The following is a 23578-nucleotide window of genomic DNA, read 5'->3' as shown; positions in this document are numbered from 1 at the left end:
TAGTTAGGAAAGCAGTCTAAAGAAAATTGGATAGGCACTTGAAGGAAGTAAATTTGCAGGGCTGTGGGATGGAGCACAGGAATGGGACTGACTGGATTGCTCCTCAGAGAGCAGGTGTGGACTTGATGAACTGAATGGCCTGCTTCTGTGCTGTAATGACTCTTACTTTCTATTGCTCTATTATTCTAACTCTCTCTGAACATATGCATTTAAAGGTTCCTCAACATTTAAGAAAATATTCAGCTTTTCTACTCTTCCTACCAAAGTGAATAACTTCACATTTCTCCAGATTTATACTCCATCTGTCACTTTATTGCTTAACCTGTCAATGTCTCTTTGTAGCCTGTTTGTGTTCTCATCTGAGCTTACTGTCCTACCTAGCTATTTATCATCAACAAACTTGGAAAAATTACTCTTGGTACCAGGATGTTGATGGTGGGGGATCCCACGATGGTAATGCCATTGAATTAACATACAGGCAATCATTTGGTAGTACAGAATTTGAATATTGCTGAAAAGAGAGACATGTTGTCAAAGTTTTTCATCTTGTACTCATCAGGACAAGTGCAAGAATGCCAAATTTCAAACAATCACAACAATTCATACCATAAGAGAACAGGTTACTGATTGGTTGGCAGGTTGACTCTGACCGAGGCATTGCCATGGAGAAAGCATATGGGAACAAAAGACTCCCCAAGTTTCTGGGTAATTCAGAAAAGATGCAAGGCTTGAACATTTTCCTTTAGTTTGCAGATTGGGTCCCAGTGTGCAGATGTATGTCACTTTTAGCAAGGGTGAAAGAACCAAATAACGAGCTTGACTGATTATTTTAAATTGGTAGCTATTAGCACACTCAGCATTGGGCAGCACTTGCTGAACAATTGTAGAATCACATCTAACAGTAGACATTTTGTTTTGTGTTTTGCAAGCGCAAAAGCTTAGCAAACTTGAGCACATTCTGTATCCTGCCTATTACGAACACTCAGGAACATGCTGTTTGATTCAATCAGCTGATCGCTGGGATGTATGCATATGTATCTGGCATTGCCAGTTGGGGGCGGGGGGGGGAAGCTAACAGCCATGTAGCTAACTAGACCAATGTCCCAGAGAGTCAAGGTGGGCCTGCTAACCAGCCCACCTTGGCACCGGCCTCCCTCCAGCGTTACCTCGGGCCTGCCTAGGAAGGCAGCAGACCCGAACCTAGCCCTCTCGCGTCTCCAGATGAAAATTCTGTGAGAGTGGGAGATGATGATGAGTTCAGGTTTGCAAAGTCTGGAAATGACCTGACTGGTTTCCCAAAGCAGAGAGGAACAGCTGGCCCAAGGAGTCTGTTAGAGAAGGGATAAAGGGAGATAAAGTATTAATGGGAGTCATGCAGACATGAGGTGAAACAAGGGTCATATCTGGATTTGATGCCCTGATAAAAGGTAATGAAGTGGAAATGAGGCAGAACACAAAAATGGGACTCATTCCACACTCAAAAGGGGACATGAGGTAGTGAGTACATAATGGTAGTACCAAACACAGCACAGCTGCAAGAATATGTTAAGATAAAGGGCATTAAAAGATATTTTCAGTAGTCAACATCATATTCTGATAAGCAGGCAATATGTTTCCAAATGCCTTAATGACATCCTCAAACTGCAATCCAGTCTCTCCCACAGCCCTGTCTGTGAATAGCATACCGCAGTTTTTTTACTCCTTTTTGTCTAACTTCATAGCCTTGTTACTATGGCCAGGATTTTCCAGTTGGCGAGCAGAGCGGCGGGGCCCACTCTCCGACGTATAAAACTCCCGACGTCACTACGCCCCATTTAAATTTTCAGGCAGGCTGGGGTTCAGTAAAATCAGCTGTGTGCCCGTCGACCTGTCAGTGGCCAATTGAGGCCATTGACAGAGTTATTTAAGTAATTAATGGACCTGCCCGTCCAACCTTAAGGTTGGCGGGCAGGCCGGGAGCCCTGGCGGGCTTCAGAAAAAGCATGAAATCTCATCCATGGGCGGGGATGAGGTTTCATGTAGGTTTTTAAAAATTTAATTAAAGTGTTTTTAAAAGTTATGGACATGTCTCAATGCATGTGACAGTGTTACATGAGGGGACATGTTAGGGATTTTTTTCTCTATTAATATTTTTTACAGTAGAGCCGATCTCCCTGAGGCAGCACTTAGACTCAGGGAGATGAGTGCACTCTTTAGTATGCATGCACGAAAGAACGCACTCTCAGCTTAGGGAATCCACCCCTGCCCGCACAGGGAGCGCATAGCGCTTCTGTGCGGATGTCATGCTGGGCGGGCCTTAATTGGCCCACCCAAGTAAAATGGCAGAATGCCCCCATTGGGGGCACCGATCGCTTTTCAACTCCCCCACCAACGGTGGGGGGGAAATTTCTGCCCTATATTTTTTTAAAGTTTCATGAATCATGTTATTCTTTTAGTTACGTTTGTTTTAGAAGTGCTTTTTGTGTTGGTCCAACTATTTATTTTTTAAGATACTTCTGCTGTTCTCTTTGACTGATAATCCCAGGCATTTTTCTGTTTTTACTCCAACTTTCAGTATTTTTCTAATCATTGAAATATACCTGCTTGTGGTTTTAATTAAAATGGGTTAAGCAGCTTGTCATTTTTTTAATTCATTCATGGGATGTGGGCTTTGCTGGTTGGGCCAACATTTACTGACCATCCCTAATTGCCCTTGAGAAGGTGGTGGTGAGCTGCCGCCTTGAATCGCTGCAGTCCATGTGGTATAATTACACCCACGGCACTGTTAGGGAGGGAGTTCCAGGATTTTGACCCAGCGACAGTGAAGGAATGGTGATATATTTCCAAGTCAGGATGGTGAGTGACTTGGAGCGGAACTTTCAGGTGGTGGTGTTCCCACCTGTCTGCAGCTCTTGTCCTTCTAGCTGGTAGTGGTTGTGGGTTTGGAAGGTGCTGTTTGAGGAGCCTTGGTCAATTCCTGCAGTACATCTTGTAGATGGTACACACTGCTGCTACTCTCCATCAGTGGTGGAGGGATTGATTGGTTGTGGATGTGGTGCCAATCAAGTGGGCTGCTTTGTCCTGGATGGTGTCAAGCTTCTTGAGTGTTGTGGGAGCTGCACTTATCCAGACAAGTGGAGAGTATTCCATCACACTCCTGACTTGTGCCTTGTAGATAGCGGAGAGGCCTTGGGGAGATGAGGTGAGTTGCTTGTCGCAGGATTCCTAGCCTCTGACCTGCCCTTGTAGCCACAGTATTTATATGGCTAGTCCAGTTCAGTTTCTGGTCAATGGTAGCCTCCAGGATGTTGGCAAGGGACCCAGTGATGGTAATGCCATTGAACATCAAGGGGCCATGGTTAAATTCTCTCTTATTGGAGATGGTCATTGCCTGGCACTTGTGTGGTGTGAATGTCACTTGCCACTTGTCAGCCCAAGCCTGGATGTTGTCCAGGTTTTGCTGCATTTGTACATGGACTGCTTCAGTATCTGAGAAGTTGCAAATGGTGCTGAACATTGTGCAATCATCAGTGAGCATCCCCGCTTCTGACCTTATGATGGAAGATCATTGATGAAGCAGCTGAAGACTGTTGAACCAAGGGCGGTACCTTGAGGAACCCCAGCAATTGAGATGATTGACCTCCAACAACAACAACCATCTACCTTTGTGCTAGGTATGGTTCCAACCATTGGAGAGTTTTCCCCCTTATTCCCATTGACTCCAGTTTTGCTCGGGTTCTTTGAGGCCACACTTGGTCAAATGCTGCCTTGATGTCAAGGGCAGTCACTCTTACCTCACCTCGGGAGTTCAGCTCTTTGCCCATGTTTGAACCAAGGCAGTGATGAGGTCAGGAGCCGAGTGGCCCTGGCAGATTCCAAACTCGGCATTAGTGAGCAAACTATTGCTAAGTAAGTACTGCTTGTAGCACTGTTGATGACCCCTTCCATTACTTTACTGATGACAGAGTAGACTGATGTGGCAGTAATTGAAGAGATGGGTTACCAAGGGGTTAATAGTTTAGGGATATGAAAACAAACACAAAAAATAGGGAAAAAAAGTGTTGTTGCCTAGCAACAGGGAATCCAGGAGAGACCCACAGAGACACAGGGAGAGACACAAAGGCAAATTTTAGTTCAGTTGGTATGTGTATACCACAGAGTGAAGACGGAAAAGGTCTAAGACTTTCTCTAGCTGAAAATGATGCCAGACTGCTGAGGAAATGAGTTTAAGGAACTTGTATGTTTTGCTCTAAAGTTAAAATAGTCATGAATTTTGAGTGAGTTTTATGGATATTTCAAGGGAGATATGTGGGAGGACTTCTGGTAAATGTTCAGAAGTCTACTTGGACAGAAACCTCTTTGCAACAGAACCAGCTTTAGTCTTGGTGTCAAAATAGTGGTACCCTGTTCACTGGAGTGTTGGATCTGTAAAGGTATTGCTGGGATAAAAGGATTAATGTGGGTTTGAATAATTTTTTTCCTTGGTGTCTGTGTTGAAATCTTTCCAACCTTTTTGCTGTCTGGTATAATATGGTTAATGTTTCATCTTTTTGTTAAAAAGTCAACAGCAGACTCCTATGAATCTGTTTCAGTAAGTGCCCTCCACAGGGTACTGAAAAAAAAGGTCTGTCAAGCCAGGTTCCGTCTGGGATCCGACTTATGCAGTAATAACATCAGCTTGGATCATATCAATAGTGAGTGGTAATGATGTGGAAATAGCTGCCCATGAGTGGTAGAAGCAAAGATGATGAATAATTTCAGAAGGAAATTGGATGGGCACTTGAGAGAAATAGACTTGTGAGACTACAAGGGATAGAGTGGGGGAATGCCACAAAGAGCCGGCATGGATTTGATGGGCTGAATGGCCTCTATCTATGCCATAACGACACTGTGATACTGTGTTTTTGTATCACTCCTAGTATTTCTGTTTCTTTTAGTCTTGTTTCCACTCAACTTATTTTTTACTCCCATTTCCAGTTTTTCTATTTCTCTGTCCGATTCCCAGACTTTTTTTAAAAATCTCCCAAGAATTCCTTGCCCAATACTTGGAAATGTGAGCACATAATCTAAGATGACAATTCATTACATTACTGAGACAGTGCAGCACTGTTGGAGATTCTCTGTATCAGAGGTAATGTTAAACCCCAAGGCTCTATCTGCCCTCTTGTGGGTATAAAGGATTCCACAACTTTATTCAAAGAGAACAGGGCAATTCTTCCAAATACCTGACCAATATTTATCCCTCAACCAACATCACTAAAAGCAGCATCTGGCCACTTATTTATTTATTGTTTCTCAGACCTTGCTGTATACAAATTGGCTATCATGTTTCTGACATTGCTACTGTGACAATATTTCAAAAATAATTAGTTGGCTGTGGTACACTTTGGGATGTCTTGAGAACCTGAAACTTTCTGTGTATCTTTCTACCAATCCTTTCCTTTCTATTTTCTCTCAATTCTCTGGTTATGACTGGTCTAACTCCCTAATTTCTCAGACCTCTTCCCCCTAATTTCTGTACTCCTCACTTGCTACCACCTCATCCTCTGTAAGTCTGTAAATTTCTAACTTTTCAACACCTGTTTGTCACTCAACTTTTACTGTCTGCTTCAAACTTCATATCCAATCACTACTACTAACCTGCCCAAAGCCAACCTTTTTCTCCCCTGATGCTTTATTCCTCTCTATCCTTCAGTTTAACCTCCTGCCTCCTCCAAATGTCCCATAACCAACCTTCATACATTCATGGAAATTATCTCAGAAACTGTTGCATGGACACTTGTATTATTCAGATGTTGAGTTTATAGTTTCTACATATTATAGAAAAAAACTGCAGTTTTTTACATAATTGCTATGCCTATCCATATCTAGTCTTACCTCTGCATGTATTTCCTGTTGAGATTTTCCATTCTAGTGTAAATATAGAAGTTCATGACAGAAATATAAAAGTTAAGACCCAATGTAAGATTTTAAAAGATTGAATTATGTCTGCCTGTTTTGGTTCAGTTATGGTCCACCCTGTAACCGTGCTACACATGATGATGCCTCATGGCCTACACTCCCTTCGTGATAATATCATGGGATTTCAGCTAGGAAAAAGTTAAAAATATTGTACTGTTCTGTCAACTTGTTTTCATTATAAATTTCCATGTTCACATCTATAATTGAAGCTGTCCATAGAAAGATGCTGCAGTTACGACATTTTCCCAGTGGCATATTGGGTCCAAGGATCTAGAGAACAGCCAAGATCTTGTGTAGGGTTGGGTAATGCACTGGATAAATTTAATGATCTTTTTCCTTAAGGGAATTATCATTTTTAATTGATGAAAGTATAAGGAGAGATTTTCCTCATCCTCTGCCTGGAAAATCACAGAAAAGAGCAGTAATGGGTAGAATCAGATGCCCTCTGCTTTCTTGGGGTTATCCTGTAATAGATACAAGCTCAGGGCATCTATCTTAATAAGGCAGGCCTCCTGTTTCATTCTTCCTCCATCAGCATCACCGAAATCTGCTAACCCAACTGAGGGATGTCAATGAATAGGTCGTGGGTGGACGGTGAACCAACTCCAGGCATGTTCCGGATCCCTTTATCCCATCCAGGATGAGCAGAAGCCTTCAGGCTGTCCATTAGCTGTCAAAACCTGGTCCCTAAGGTCCAGAGTGCAGCTACAGGGTCATTTCCCGCTCAACCTTTAAGCACAAGTGCCAACTTGGGTGGGTGGGGCAGTTCTAGAGTATGCAACTGTCCCTCGAGAGAAAATGTTTTTTCAGAACTTTATATGCTTCCTACAAGAAAGGTTCATAGAAGAACTGTGACCTTACAGATGACTAGGACACATGTCTGAGTACAACCCTTTAATGGTGATTCTAACAGTTCATGTGAAGATGCCCCAAGTTTTGAAGTTCAGCTGCCTGAAGTCTCTGTTGAGCAATTTACTTATGACCTTGTGTAGTATTTTGGAGGCTGTGCTTTGGACCAGTTTCATGGTAAATTGTTTTTACTATTACAGAGATATGACTGAAGTTGTTCACATTAAGGATAGGAAAGAAGCAATTCATGAGTTAAAATATTCACCTGATGGATCGTATTTGTCTGTGGGCTCAAATGATAGTTCCATTGATATCTATGGAGTTTTGCAACGATACAAAAAAGTTGGCGAGTGTTTTGGATCTTTAAGCTTCATCACACATATGGATTGGTCAACTGATAGCAAATACTTGCAAACTAATGATGGTTCTGGAAGAAGACTGTTTTACAACATGCCAAGTAGGTTTCACCTTATTAAAATAATCTAAATGTGTAATTGCGTGTTTACCTTTCCTTAATTTGTTGTTTTGTGTTCTGTTATTGATTCTAAGCAGTTTTGATTTATTTGTGATAAATCTCTTCTGAAATTGCATGTCCTTCATGTAACAAAATGTCCCATGGTGCTTTGGAAAGGGATCACAGCACACAGTAGGAAGTGGGAGAAAAATTCACAAGATAACAAGATAACAATATTAACAGCCTGTAAAAGGATAATGATCAAAGGCTCTGCCACTAATGGTAGGGAGGTTTGGGTGGGTTGGGGAGTGAGCATGGGGAGAGGAAGGAGATGGGAAACAGGGAGGGATTGAAAAGCTTGGACAATGTGTTTGGGATATAGGATTGGACAAGATTGTACAAGCAGAGTGAAGTAAGATGATGGATGGATACACACATTGGAGTAAGGATTCTGAATTTTGAATTCTATCCACTGGGGTCAATAGAGGACAGTGAAGATGGATGATTCAAGCATATGATCTAGATGCTTAAAAACAAAAATAAAAACAAAAAAACTGCGGATGCTGGAAATCCAAAACAAAAACAGAATTACCTGGAAAAACTCAGCAGGTCTGGCAGCATCGGCGGAGAAGAAAAGAGTTGACGTTTCAAGTCCTCATGACCCTTCGACAGAACTTGAGTTCGAGTCCAAGAAAGAGTTGAAATATAAGCTGGTTTAAGACACACACCTTAAACCAGCTTATATTTCAACTCATTCTTGGACTCGAACTCAAGTTCTGTCGAAGGGTCATGAGGACTCGAAACGTCAACTCTTTTCTTCTCCGCCGATGCTGCCAGACCTGCTGAGTTTTTCCAGGTAATTCTGTTTTTGATCTAGATGCTTGGTCACTGTGATTGCTTCTTCAAAAATGGGCTGGCATGTAAAAACAAAAAAAAGCCTGTTTTTTATTTTTGTGTGGCTGCATGTAAATAAAGAAATACAACAAATGCTTTAAAGGTCCAAATCCATTAGCAATATATATATATATATGTGTGTGTGTGTGTGTGTGTGTGTGTGTGTGTGTGTGTGTGTGTGTGTGTGTGTGTGTGTGTGTGTGTGTGTGTGTGTGTGTGTGTGTGTGTGTGTGTGTGTGTGTGTGTGTGTGTGTGTGTGTGTGTGTGTGTGTGTGTGTGTGTGTGTGTGTGTGTGTGTGTGTGTGTGTGTGTGTGTGTGTGTGTGTGTATATACACACACATATAGAGAGAGAGAGAGAGATTAATTTAGTTGGAGATCCTTTGTCAGAACCTGAGAAAAAGATTTGAGCCACTTTATGGACCTCATCAAAAGTAAGTGATAAGAAGATAAATCCTAGAACTTGGGCAGCTGAATATTGACATTACCAATTTTCTATCTAGTTGCCTCCCCTGTTTTTACTCCCCTCATTGAAATTCCATTTTGAAGTAGTTTCATCAATCCTAATTTATATTGCTCCAGCATTTAACTTCAAATCTGTTTTACAGGCTGTTGACCTCATTAGCACAGAATTCACTGCCAGGCCCTTGCTTCTGTGTGTTTAACCATTCTTTGTCTCATTGAGCTCATTAAAGGGGCTTGGTGATCTGATTTTAACAGCTATCCAAAACTTCATCCTGTTTTCTCCTTTAACACGCCGCAGCAGGCTTATATCCATTTTCATCAATTTGTTTGTTTCAGATTTATTTTCTGGTGTCTTTCTGTTTTTTGCTATTTCAGATGGTAAGGAAATTACAAATAGAGAGGAAATAAAGGATGTTCAGTGGGCAACTTGGACTTGTGTATTGGGTCCAGATGTGAATGGAATATGGCCCAAATATTTAGATGTTAATGGAATTAATTCAGTGGATGCAAATTTCAAGGATCATGTTCTCGTTACTGGAGATGATTATGGATTAGTAAAACTTTTTCGATATCCTGGTTTCAAAAAAGGTATATATTTTTCTAAATTATCTGAATGTTTTGGTTTGTAATTTTTATTAGTTCCTTGTTATTTGTAAATCATATGCCTTAATCCAGGTCTCCATGCAAAAATGAGGTTGGTTTCTCTCTCCGTGAATCAAGGAGAAAAAAAAAGTCATGAAATCCCATGCCATTCCTCCTTCAGAATATGTTAATGTTAACCAGTGTACCAGAAGGAACAAATTATGTCAGCAGGGGAAATGGATGGAAATGTATAAAGTTACCATCTAATTCAAGATAGAAGAAATGGCACACAAGGCAAAAAAGTGCCGCTGAGAAGTCGTTTTCAGATTAAAGTTGTTTGGTGACACAAGTGCCACCTTGTGTTATAAAATCACAAGACTTATATTCGCAGGCTTTTCAGGAAAATACTTATTGTGGCATAATACCATTAAGATTGCATTGTACATTGCTGTAAGTTTCCAATACAGCAGTTAGCAGAGTGATTTTTTTTTGCAGAACGAAACGTAAATTTCTTTTAAGGGAATGGAATGCAGTAAATTGCAGCTGTGAGGAGGAATTAGCACTGCGAAAAAAACACGCTATCTTGAGTTTTACGTGGCTGCAGTATATTTTCAGTTCAGTGAGAAAAATTTTCTTAATGTTCAGGGAATGGATACATGTAGCAATTCTGTCCTAAGATTAAAAGAGTGGCTACCCAAGAATGTAGTCCTGTAGGTCTACCAATGCATAGAGTTATATGATGGACTTCAAGGTGACTTGCAGCAATGTACATTTGATGGTATAACTGCTAACTGTGCACTGAACTCCACTCGATCTACCAGGTTTAAGTCCTATAACTACACCTTTGCATCCCTATTGTACATTATCAAAATAATGTTTTGTTGCCTACGTTCAAATAGAAAACTCTTCCAGAAAACTGGATATTGCTTCCCACTGTTGTAGACAATTGTGGGAGATGTGTAGATGATGTGCAAATCTTTATTTGGTGCCTTGTTGGGGGCTTAAGTAGTACTTGTCCCTGCCGTTGGATTTTCAGAAGCAATTTATTGAGAAAGAAGCAAATATTTACTAGCTGAACATTGGTATCCATCAGCTTTAAACACTTGTGCAAATGCAGTGTTGATAATGTGTGTATATGCCACAAATAAGAACATAAGAAATAAGAGTAGGCCATTCAGCCCCTCAAGCCTGCCCCAGGCTTCAACTCTTCTTTCGTGCAGCTGCTCATTGATCCCAACTCCCTGATATTTCAAAAATCTATCTACATCCTCTTTAAATACTTTCAGTGATCTAGCCTCCACAATTCTCTGGGGTAGAGAATTCCATACACTCACTACCCTCAGAAGAAAATTCCTTTGCATCTCAGTTTTAAATGAGTGTCCCCTTATTCAGTAACTATGTCCCCTAGTTCGAGATTCTCCCACTAGTGGAAAAATCTTCTCAACATCTACCCTGTCAAGCTCCCTCGTTTCAATAAAATCATCCTTCTAAACTCTAATGAATAAAGGCCTAACCTGTTTCGCTGTTCTTGATAAGTCAGCCTCTTCATCCCAGGAATCAGCCTAGTGAATCTCTTTTGAACTTCCTCCAATGCCAGTATATCCTTTCTTAAATACAGGGACCAAAACTGTACACAGCACTCCAGGTGCAGCCTCACCAACACCCTGTACATTTATAACAAGACTTCCCTATTTTTAAACTCCAACCCGCTAGCAACATAGGCCAAAATTCCATTTGTCTTCTTAATTACTTGCTGCACCTGCATGCTACCTTTGTGTTTCATGCACAAGAACACCCAGATCCCTCTGTGCTGCACTTTTTTGGAGTCTCTTTCCATTTAAATAATAGTCTGCCTTTTGATTCTTCCTACCAAAGTGCATGACCTCATACTTTCCTACATTAAGCTCCATTTGCCAAGTTTTTGCCCACTCACTCAACCTATCTGTATCCCCTTGCAGATTTCTTTTGTCCTCATCACAACATGCCCTCCCACCTATTCTTGTATCGTCAGCAAATTTAGATACACTGCACTCTGCCCCCATCCAAGTCATTAATATGGATAGTAAATAATTGAGGCTCTAGGGTGCACTCTACTAACTACATCTGTCCAACCTGAAAAAGACCCATTATTCCTAACTCTGTCTTCTGTGTGTTAATCAATCCTTGATCCATGCGAACACATTACCTCCAATACAGTGAGCTCCTATCTTGTGCAATAACCTTTTATGTGGCACCTTATCGAATACGTTCTGGAAATCCAAATACGCTACACCTACTGGTTCCCCTTTATCAACTCTACTTGTTATATCCTCAAAGAACTCTAGCAAATTTGTCAAACATGATTTCCCTTTCACAAAACCATGTTGACTTTGTTTGATTGCATTAAGCTTTTCTGAATGTCCTGCTATTTCTTTCTTAATAATGGATTCTAGCATTTTCCCAATGACAGATGTTTGACTGACTGGACTATAGTTTCCTGCTTTGTTTCCCTTCCTTCTTGAACAGGAGTGTCACATTAGTGGTTTTCCAATCTGCTGGGACTCTCCCGGGATCCAGTGAGCTCTGGAATATTTCAACCAATGCCTCCAGTATCTCTGCAGCCAATTCCTTTAAGACCCTTGGATGCAGGCCATCAGGTCCTGGCGACTTGTCTGCCTTTAGTCCCATTATTTTGTCCCTCATGATAGAGAATGTTACAAGATCTTTCCTCCCATTAGCTCCTTGCTTATCTGATATCTTTGGGATGTTTATAGTGTCCTCCACCGTGAAGGCCGGTGCAAAATATTGGTTTAAAGTATCTGCCACTTCCCTGTTCCCTGTTATCAATTCTCCAGTCGCATACTCTAAGGGTCCCATGCTCACTTTAGCCACTTTCTTTTTATATACCTGTTGAAGTTCTTTTTGTTTGTTTTTATATTTCTTGCCAATTTACTTTCATAATTAATTTTCTCCCCCTTTATTAGCTTCTTAGTCATCCATTGCTGGTTCATTAAAAAAAAACTCCCAATTCTCTGGCCTACCACTAGTTTTTGCTACTTTGTATGCCTTAGTTTTTGATTGGATACTCCCCTTGACTGCCTTTGTTAACCACAGTGGTTCGTCCTTCTCATCACGTCCTTCCTTTTGACTGGGATAAATTTTTGCTGAGCAAGAGTCCAAAAAGTTCAGAACCTTGCAGTTAAACACATTTATGATATGTACACACAACTTACTGACGATTGCAAATGCAGATGTAGAGAAACCATTAAAATCTTGCATGACCTGCCAACAAGTAGCTGTTGCACAGCACACTCAACAAACCCATGTCCTAAGATTTGTAGAACGACTTAACATAGGCTTGTATTCAGTGCTGTTCAAATGATTGGCTTTCCTTTGGGTCATGAGCTGTTTTGAAGCTGTTGATCTGTTTTTGAGAGCTTTCTAGATTGGAACACACATGTTTATTTAATAGCCATCGGAAATTATTACCTGGAACATACTGTTTCATTCTCAAGACATTCTGTGATGTTTATTTCATGAAACAGTTTCATTAGGGAAAATTTTGTTAGTATTTCTGTTTAACAGACTTTTGTTATCTCAATCTGTTGTGCTATAGGTAATAGCCAATGTACTGTGCGCACTGTATTAACCATATGCAAAAGTGTGATTCCTAAATGATTTATAATTCTGAAGAAGTTTGTAGAAACATTTGTGTTACTTTTTATATTTATTTATATTCTCTTAGTGCTCTTGATGCTGCATAGGGCAAAATAAATAGCTCGATGTTAATGATTCAGAAATATTTAGGTTTCTAAAAATTGTCTATGGATGCTTAGTTATTTTCAGATTTGCATTCTCTTAGCGCTCTTGATTCTTTAGGGACAAAAGACAATTAGTCCAAAGTTAATGATTCAGAAATATTTTCTGTCAAAACAGATTTTTAACCATTGCTCTCAAGAATAATTGTGAGAAGTACTGTATTTTCAGCTTGTCACTGAAATTTTTAAAACTAGTCTTTCAAAACAAACTTAAAATATTTGAAAAAAAGTTATTTTTAATATAGGGATTTTGAAAGCATTGTGCATTTATGCAATGTTATAAAAAGATACTGAGCTGGTAGGTAATTTAGATGTAAATGAGCTAGTATTCTTGATGTTTCCCCATAGACAATAAATAGTAAGCAATTCATTGGGTTGTCTCAGCGGCCAAAACACTTTCAACCCATTATTTTGGATAGTCTTAGATCCCTTTTCTGGCAAGTAATAAAACATAGTCAGATATAGACAGCCAGAGAAATTTTTGAAATAACACTGATATGAGGCAACAAAGGCTACAAGAGGGTTAGAATGAAAGGCAGAATACTCAGAAATGATAGTGCTTAAAACAAGTAGGGTAACACTTTGGGAAAGTGTGGCATTTTCTTTATTTTGTATTATTACACGAAGGTAAGTTGCACTTTTTGAATCCGATTATAACTGCTAACAGTTATCTGATCATAACTGCTATTCTGTATGAGCACCTTACTGTAAAATAAAGCAGCTTATGAATTCATATCCTGCTTTGTCTCACCAAGTGATTTCTCCATCCGCCTTTGAGGAGATTGAGGAAGCACAAATACCCAGTTCACATAGCAGGGGAGTGTTTTTATGCTCCTGGGTTATGATATCATATGTAGGTACAGGACAATGTGAGGTAACTCCCATTAATGTAAGGTGTACAGGCCATTTATGAGACTAACTGTTGCCACTGAACCTGAGAAGTTATCTATTAGTAGACAAATTTGTAACAAAGTTTCCAATAGTTGAAGCTAAGAATGAGGTTGCAATGTTTTTGATGTTCTGAGATTGGTAGAAATAAGTAAAAGAGAAATTGTTTTTCATAGTTGAAATCGTTCATGGGTGGTATAATGCTTCCTACAGAAATGTAATTTACTTTTCAGGAGCAAAGTTTAAAAAATACATCGGTCATTCAGCACATGTGACCAATGTGAGATGGTCTTATGATTACCAGTGGGTTATTTCTATTGGTGGAGCAGATCATTCAGTTTTCCAGTGGCAACTTATCCCTGCGAGAAAGTCTAAAGAATTTCTTCATATTGTCCTTCAAGGTGAGCAAGCCCTTCAATTATGTACTTGAAACTGCAATGTTAATTTACCATACTAATCATGTCACAAATTTGTGGGATGATTTTAACGTGGCCTGCTCAGTGGAAACTGAGGGTATTAAATCGCCTGCCAATTTTACACCCCCCTGTTCTTTCACTCTATTGAAGTCAATAGAGTAAAAGCGGGTCAAGTGTAAAATAAATGGATGTTCCGATTCAGCCAGTTTCTTGCTGGGGAAAAATAGGTTCTTGTTAAAGCAGAGAAGGCCAAGAGAGGGTTTGAAATCATGAAAGGTTTAGCTGGAGTAAATAAAGAGGAATTCTTTCCAATGGTTGAGGGTTGATAACCAGAGGGCACAGATTTAAGGTGATTGGCAAAAGAACTAGAGGCGACATGAGGAAAAAAAACTTCAATGGAACGGACCTGCTGCCTGATGAGATGGATACAGATTCAGTAGTAGTCATTAGTAGGGAATTCGATAAATACTTGAAGGAGAAAAAAATTGCAGGGAAACATGGAAAGAGCAGATGAATGGGACTAGCGGACTACTCTCAAAGAACGGCACAAATGTAAAGGGCTGAATGGCCTCTTGTACTGTACTATTGTACAAAGTCTGCCTTTCAAATTTTGCAAAGCATCTTGCAGTAGTACTTTGGAATGTACTTCAGCCATTGTGTGAAAAATCTTGGAACTTTTTTTTGTGCTCTCTCTCGTGCGCACGCTTCTGCCCATGCTCTCACTCCTGCACGTGCTCCCTCATGCTCTCTCTGGGTGGAATTTCCTGGTTTTGAAACTAAGTGCTGTGGTGGATGGGTTCCGTAATGCATTCCTCACTGGTCAGAGTGGCAGGAAATCGCACCCGATTTTAGCGCTTGAAAACTAATTAATTATGCATAGGCAAGTATCTCTCTGAATCACATGGGTTGGGAACTGATTCGTTTGCCCCGCCATTACCTTGTAGGGTCAAAGGTTTGGTCACCCTATTTAAACACCACCCAAGTGCACACATTTCACATGCTCCAGTCCGGCTGTCTTCAGGAGGCTAATCGAGGTGGTTGCACACTAGAAGAAGGTTGCACCCAGGTTCAGTCATGACTCCCTCAAGGCTTTAATCAGAGGAATGTGTGAACACTGGGATGTGTTGTACCTGAGGGATGGCTCCAGGAAGCACACCAGCCTCACCTCTCTGGCCTAGGAGGCAATAGCAGAGCAGGTTAGTGGGGTTGGCTAGCGCCCCCGCAAAGTAATCCAGTGTAGGAAGAGGATGAATGATCTCATCTGCTCTGCCAGGGTAAGTTGATCTTTAGCTCCTTCCAATATCAAACTCTCATCATGGCATCATGCACTCAAAGGGCCACACTGTTCAGAGATCTCTCAGAACACTTAGTGGGGGACACATATCATCATTGTCTCACAGATACTTTCATATCACTACCATCTCAAGCTCCATCCTCAGCCCATTCTTGGGAGCGCTCTCTACACACGGCAGGCATGCATGCATCCCAACCTCAGCTCCATCCCTTCTCATTACATTCTTCATGCAGACCAAGCTAGCCCATAACAGGAAGGAGAGATCCCAGACAGGAGGGAGGACCACCAGCATCACAGAGCTCACCTGATTCAAGGAGGATGCTGTCAAGCTGGCTGGGGAGGATAGGGAACACTCCTGTGGGGAAGGCAACCTAGTATGGACGAGACCTCCCCGAGTTGATCACATGCTGACATTCAAAGTGAATGACATGCAATCTTTATTCTGCTGTTTATGAACTAAATCTGTCTTCTCTCTCTTACAGGTACCAGCAGGCCAAGGCATACGAGGAGAGCCAACATAAGCCCTTGCCCCCCAGCCCACCTCAGAGGAGGATGCTGAGCAGCAAAGTCAAGATGATCAGTCACTGTGTTCACCAACACCCTCCGGCAGCGCAGAGACACACCTTAGTGGGTCATAGTTCCAGATTAGGCTCGAGACACCTTCTGGGGAACACCTCACTGACATGTCCCCACAGCAGTCAGAGGCAGTGACAGCCCAGGTCTCTGGAACTCCGAGAACTGCTGGAGATCAGGCTGAGTCTGAGTCAGATGATGAGCCTGTGTGAGTGGCCGCCGAGACAATGCTGGAGATGTGACAACAGGTGGCAGATCATCAGGCAGAGGTGCGAGAGTCACTCGAGACTAGAGCAAAGAATGGAGGAGTCCGTCCACATTCTGTCTGTTGTGGTCCCGACATGTGAGCGCCTCGACATCACCATGGGAAGGGTTGCGATCTCTTTGGAGATTTTGGTCCAGCAGGTTTAGCCAGATTTGTGCTTGGACTTGCACATTATGGCTATAGGCATTAGTGGGATCCATCAGTGAATGGATCAGATGAGAGGGGGGGGCACCTTGACTTCCCTCCAGGTGCTCCTTCTCCTCAAGGAGTCAGGGAGAGGCCCTCAGGCACCCACAGGGAGAAGGACTGTCAGCCAGACAACCTGGGGGCCTCAACACAAGGCACTCCAAGGGTGTCTGGCCACTCCGAATCCCTATCTGTCTATGACCCCCATCAGCTCCAGCTGGTCAGGCCAAGGAGGGTACATCTGCCCCTGAGCAGGAGACCCTTATCAGGCCAGGGCCCTTTAGGCCTCAGGCTACCAGAGAACATCCGCCTAGGTCATCTCAGACAACAGGGTGTAGCAGTCAGCGGGCTGCCTCCATCTCTGCTGCAACTGTTGGGGCTGCATCCAGGCATAGCAGTAAGGTTAGGAAAGTTAGAAATATTAACATCACTTCTGGATCACAGGTGTTCAATGACTGTCTAAATTTTGTACTTTTGTAAATACATTTGATGTCAATGAGAACGATTTGATCATTTGAAGGCATCGTACATTTTCATATGTGCCCTCTTATCCCAAGCATGCGCAAGCCTCCCACTCAGTGATCATCTCCCTTTGAATGTCACTTTCATGTGATATCAGCCTCACTGAAGATAGTTACTGGAACCTTGTGTGATGTCAGGGAAATGCATCAAAATCTTTATTGGAACTGTGTGCTAAATGCATTTGTAACCTTTACTGTTTGCAAGACAACACTGTGAGAGCTGCTCAGCAGCTTTGAAGGGATAGCTGCAGTTGTCTCCTCAGTACTCAGCCAAAGCACAAGACCTCCAACCATATCTTCATCTCCGTGTTTGCTGTAGTTTCTCATTAAGGTGGCTATGACTGCATCAAGTCCTTTGATGCAGTGTTTGTGCTGTTGTGTCGACTTTCACTTCCGAGAGCACACAGATGCAGGGTTCACCACTGACCTTTCCAGAGATCATGGCCTGGTGAATCATTAGGGTTGAAGGTGCAAGTCCGAATGCAGAACTTGCTGTTGATGTGACAGGTTGTAAACCCTTTTCAATGCAATGGCACGGCATTAAGGGACAGGAGGAATGTGGCTGTCTCCTGTTGCCTGCATCTTACACCTCCTGGAATCTTGTGGCAATCAGTGTGGCATGAGCACTTCTTCCACATCGTGCTTCTTCGATGGCATCTTCACATGGAAGCAGACCCTCATCTCCCTCTTCAGGTTCCTGGACATCCTGCTTTTCATCGTCTGAGTAGCTCTCAGCCTCCGGCAAGGGATTCTCCTCTTTGCAGCGCGAGGTTGTGAAGCGTGCAACAGACCACATCAATGCAGGACACCCTCTGTGGAGAGTACTACAGAGCCCCACCTGATCATCGGAAGTGCACCTTCAGTATGCCAATGGGCTGCTTGGCTATGGATTGTGTGGAGCTATGTGCTTTGTTTTAACTCTCCTCCGAGGCACTCTGAGGACGACGCACAGGTGTCATGAGCCACTGTTTGATAGGGTACCCCTTATCCCCAAGCAGCCATCCCTGTACTCTTCCTGTACCCTTCTAACATGTGAGGCACTTGGGAGAGACTCAGGATGTATGAGTCATGGGAACTCCCAGGGTATCTGGCATAAACCTGCAGTATGTGCTTCAGATGATCACACGCCAGTTGAACATTGATGGAGTGGGACCCTTTCTGGTTGATGAACATCAGGGGCTGGTGCCATGGAGCCCTTGAAGCCACAATTGCACCCTATACTTTAGGGAAGTCTGGGATAGCTGCAAACCCATTAAATATAGCAGCCTGGCTATCTTCAGTTGTGAACCTCATATATTGATGAACCTTACTGTAGAGGGCATCTGTCACCACCTCAATGCATTTATGTGTAGCCGCCTGCAAGATGCCGTACACGTCCCCTGTGGATCCCTGGAGCAACTCGCAGGCAAAAAATTGAATGTGGCTACAGGCAGGGGATGTCCTCCCACTCCATGGGGTGTAAGATCCTCCCACAGAATGTGGCAGAAGTGATCCATCAGACTTCTAGATAAGCGCAGAAGTGCACCACATTGTGTCTCTTGCTCATCTTCAGATAGGAGAGTCTTCTTCGGTAGACACTTGGTTGAATGATTCACCTCCGTAGTATGAGACGAGCCCCCTCATCCTCTGGTTCTTGCTTGGGCTCCCTGGACCTCAGGTGAGGCCTCCCACCAAATGTGCACTCAACGGCACCGCACCCCCTTCTCCTCCTCCATTGAGTATCCTCAAGAAGGCAGCATTGAGCCCAGCTTCTATTATTGTTATCTCCTTCTCTGTTGCCTGATTGCTATAACGGATTAATGAGTAACGGGGAAAAATAGGAAAGCTTCCACTCGCAGACAAAAAGCCATGGTCATGGCCTCTAGCTGCGTCTGTATTGCTAGCCTTGTTGCTGCTGCAGGCTTGTATCTGAGGCGCAAACTCAGAGCAAAGTGACCAAGATGCCAACCCTGATATTTCTCAATCCGACAGAGATTGAAAAAGATTTGGATGCATTAATGACGTGTGTCACCTTACCAAACTCACTCCTCCAATCTCGGACCTGGCATACTGATTAATGTTAACTGGCACATGAATAATGACTGGATGCTCTTTTGGCCCATTTTCCATGCCAATTGAAGAATGCACATTAGAGGCTTTCATTGATTATCTGGCATTATTTGCAGCAGCTCTGCCTCCTAAATAGTTGCCTGCAATCCCAATTTTCACCTTCCTGTGTGTTAATGCTGAAATGGAGTGACTATTGTGAAGCCAATGACCCCTGCAGTCTTGTTAAAGCGCTAAAAATGACAATCACTCCAGTGGAACCTCTCAAGGAAGTCTTCTACTTTTCCCTCATCTCTGACTTCATCTTAATTATTTGAGTGCAAGCAGGTTGAGGCTGTCCCATGAAATGGGAACCCAAGTGCAGCCCTGGGCTCCTCCCACATTGACTCTGAAGCCTCCCATTCAGATTCTTTCTAGTTTTGATTTCTGACTGCACCATAACTGACTGGACAAGATGGTAGTGCTCAGATTCTACTACGAAACCAGCTTCAACTCTCCCTCTGTGACTGTTTCTATCCCTCCAGTCTTCCTGGAACCCCACATGTGTGGGTAGAAATGCCTCCTGTTATTCTCCAGCCTCCCCCAATAATCCTGGACTCATAGTCTTCAAGTGGACTCTGATTGATAAAGAGGTTGCCATGAAGAATGTACCAGTTGATGGTAATGACAGTTAACTGCCAAGCATTGTTTGAAATTTAAACCAGGCAGCTTGACTCTGGGCAAGACATTTCCCTGGGGAATGAACCAACGAATGGCTGTCACTTATTTTGTTTAGCTGAAACAGGCGCAGTGTCTGTATGCATTCTTTACACACATTCTCCATGGCATGCCTCTACCAATCAGAGTCCACTTGCCAACCAATCAGCAATGTCTTCTCATACAGTATAAATTTGTTGTTTCCCCTGATGAATGCAAGACAAAAAGCTTTGACAAAAAAGTCTCTCTTTTTTTCAGCAATAAAAATTATAGTGGGGCAGCAATAAACAAAACTCTTGAACTACGGATTGATCTACCAGCAGAATACAAGCCTGACAGTGTAATGACAGAATTGTCAATGCTCTAGTCAGAATCCACCTTTTTGTGTAATTTCTATGGAAAATATTCATGGGTAGAATCTTTTGTTTGATGCGTGGGGTCAGGCCCCGCGAAGCCAACGCGTAAAATGATGCACGGTGATATTGATCATACGTCCTGATGTCACAGCATGTCATTCTGATCTTTAGTTCGGTGGCATGCACCGGAGTCGGCTGTGCACCGGCCAAACTGTCAAAGGCCTGTTAAGGCCATTAATAAACTACTAATTAAAGTAATTGTCAGGGCAGTCTGTCCAACCTTAAGGTGGCCTTCGCACTTTTCGTGAAACCTCATTCACAGGCGGGATGAGGTTTCATGAAGGGTTTATTACATTAATAAAAAAAATTTCAAACAATTGTTAAACATGTCTCAGTTCATGTGATGCTGTCACATGAGGGGATGTGTGTAAATGATTTTTAACTTTTTTTATTTTGAACTGTCAAATTCAACTTAATCTTCCTGAGGCAGCTCCGTGCCTCAGGGAGATTTCTGTGCTCTTCAGCGCGCATGTGCGAAACAGCGCAGGCCCCAACTCTCCCTCCTCCCTCTGCCCGCACAGGTAGTGCTGAGTGCTGCCGGGCGGGCCTTAATTGGCCCGCCCACATAAAATGGCGGCACACAGCTGATCCTGGGCGGTGATCAGCTGTGCAACCTCTCCCGACCAGCTCGCCCGATGGGGAGAAAATTCTCCCCCGTATCAATGCATATATAAGAGCCATGAAACTGTTCCCTGGTATCAGAGAATTGAGTTAAAATGATAGTTTTGGGCATCCATGTCTCCAATTAATCCCTTAGGTGAGCCCTAGCTCCCTAAGTCCCAGAGTGTGTTTTCATATGTAAATTTTGCAGTATGACGAGTAATAGAGAACCTTCTCCAGTTTTTCAGAATATGAGTACACTAAACTTTGACTTAGGCTTTAAACTCTTGAACACATTTATTATGCAGTATTAGAACAAATGAACAATGGGACAATAACACAGTGTATTTCCATAGTAATAATTAAGGTTTGCTAAAAACAACAACCTGCATTTATGTAGCACTTTTATTATAGTAAAACGAGCCAAGACATTTCACAGGAGTGTTGTCACACTTTAACCGGCATCAAGCCAAGTAAGGAGATATTAGGACAGGTGATCAAAAGTTTTTCCAAAAAAGGTTTTAAGGAGTGCCTTAAAGGAGGAGAGAAATGGAAGAAGTTTAGGGAGGGAATTTCAAGCCAAGGGCTCAGACAGCTGAAGGCACGGCCACCAATGATGGACTCTACATTAAGTAACCTATTTTTTTTTAATTTGAGATGAAAGTTCTCCTTCTCACTTACAGAAAGTTTTGCGGACTCCAATAGCGACCAGTCTGACTCTGATCAGTCTGACGTACCAGAACTTGATTCTGAGATCGAACAAGAACTACAGATAAGTTATCATCGACAGGTAGGTTTATGCATTTATAAATTGTGTTAACTAAGCATTTTTATAGTCTATTTAGAAAGCAAAATCTGTGTAAGTAATGGAAAGGGATGATACTTAGAATAGTTCAATTTGACGGCTCTGTACTGCACACTTGCCAATTGACACTTCCTCTCAGAAGGTGCTGGTTGATGGAATTATGCAATTTTGCATAAAATTACAGTCACAGCTTTTGAATGTCAGTTCCACTAAAAATGACAGCCAATTGCATTTTGCATTCAGGTTATAGCCCTGTTTCCCACTTAGAGACAAATGTGTGGATAATCATTAATGGCTTCCAAATGTCGGTTAAATTTTGACATAAAAAGCAGATTGAAGTGTCAGCTCTCTGCTAATGTAAAGAATATTACAAATTAAATTTTAAATTACCAGGTAGTCCAGTGATGAGCTGAGCATTGTGAGGCTACTACTTGGGAGGTGGTCTCTGTTAGAATCATAGAAATCACAATATAGTTTGAAGCCATTTGGTCTATCGCAGCTGAACTAGCTCTTTTACTTGAGCTATTGATATACTCTCAGCTACTCGCATCCCAGTGTTTAGTCAAGTAGCTGAAGCTGTGACTTCTGAATGGGTCAGTATCCTTGCATACTGAGAGATAGCGGTCCTGGCCTGCCAGAATTCCATTGGCATAATAGGGATCCAGGAGTTTTGGGTCATTTTTAAAATCTTTTTTCATAACTGTAAAGCCTTTAATCTTTGCTGTGCTCTTTCTATGGTTCCCATTCTTCCTATAATGGAGTGCTGAAAGCTCCTTGAAACACTTCAACGTGTGATCTAAGAAATTTCTTGGGCAAATGCATCACTTCCTTGCTTTTATAGTCAATGTCCCGAAGCGTAAAATCCTGAATTCCAGTTACCTTTTTGTGGCCATTTCAATCTGTACTGGCAATTTTAAGTATCAAAGTTTAGTGCAGTTTTGAGTCAGATCACATTGTGTTAATTCAAAGGCATTGGCATCTGTGATAAAAGCAAAATACTGTAGATGCTGAAAATCTGAAACAAAAACAAAAATTGCACGAAAAACTCAGCAGGTCTGACAGCATCTGTGAAGAGAAAGACAGAGTTAACGGTCTGAAGAAGTCATACGGACTCAAGATGTTAACTCTGTCTTTCTCTCCACAGATGCTGTCAGATCTGCTGAGTTTTTCCAGCAATTTTTGTTTTTGTTTCAGTAGTATCTGTGGTACATCAGATTCTCTCATAACAGAACAGCAAGTCCTGGAATGTGGGTTCTCCACACACAGATTTGAACTCTATTCATCAGCTTACTTTTCTAATTGCACCACTTTAGAAGGAAACATTTGCACGTTAAACATTGGAAACTTGTTTTTCTTTCAATAGATTTACAAAGAAGACCTACCTCAGCTTAAAGAGAAATGCAAAGAAAAGCGTCAAGCAGCAACTTCAAAGAAACGGGAAAAACCTCCAGATAGCAGTGTGCGCTTACATTTTGTTCATGGGTAGGATGTTCTTGAAAACATACTTTTTTTGAAATGGTTCAATTCAATGAGCCAATACCTGTAGTAAAGTTCTTCACTTAACGAGCTGTATCCACAAACTGAACAGATTGATGGCCACCAAATCTGGGAGGCACCGGAAGATGTTCTATCTGACTGTAGCTGTCAACTTTCTTGTCCTGTGGGCGCACACTCGACGAGGCTGCTAACTGACCCTCTATTTAAGGCCTGACACTACAACATAGGCGACTCTTGACACATTTGCCAGCCTCCTCATCATTATACCAAGGATAAGTTAAAGAACAAACAATCCCACAAGGTAAAATTAATGAGCTGACAACAACCTTAAAATCTAATTGAAGGAGTGAAGCCTCGCTCGTTTTATCCACTAGTACATTTCTCCCACAGATGTTA

General features: G+C 42.1%; 1 protein-coding gene across 4 annotated transcripts in view; it reads left to right on the top strand.

Annotated features, from left to right (window-relative positions):
* Positions 1–23578, top strand: part of eml5 (EMAP like 5) — a 192310-nt gene that overhangs the window by 67749 nt on the left and 100983 nt on the right. For all 4 annotated transcript variants that reach the window (XM_041214377.1, XM_041214374.1, XM_041214375.1 and 1 more), the window contains exons 9-13: positions 6990–7246; positions 8976–9188; positions 14101–14268; positions 21564–21670; positions 23049–23167. In XM_041214377.1, coding sequence (XP_041070311.1) covers positions 6990–7246; positions 8976–9188; positions 14101–14268; positions 21564–21670; positions 23049–23167 — 864 coding nt within the window. The remainder of the gene's footprint in view (positions 1–6989; positions 7247–8975; positions 9189–14100; positions 14269–21563; positions 21671–23048; positions 23168–23578) is intronic.

The sequence above is a fragment of the Carcharodon carcharias genome, chromosome 20 (assembly GCF_017639515.1).
Source record: "Carcharodon carcharias isolate sCarCar2 chromosome 20, sCarCar2.pri, whole genome shotgun sequence".
Lineage (NCBI taxonomy): Eukaryota > Metazoa > Chordata > Chondrichthyes > Lamniformes > Lamnidae > Carcharodon > Carcharodon carcharias.
Note: the sequence above shows the minus strand (reverse complement) of the source record. Positions and strands in the feature narration are given on the sequence as shown.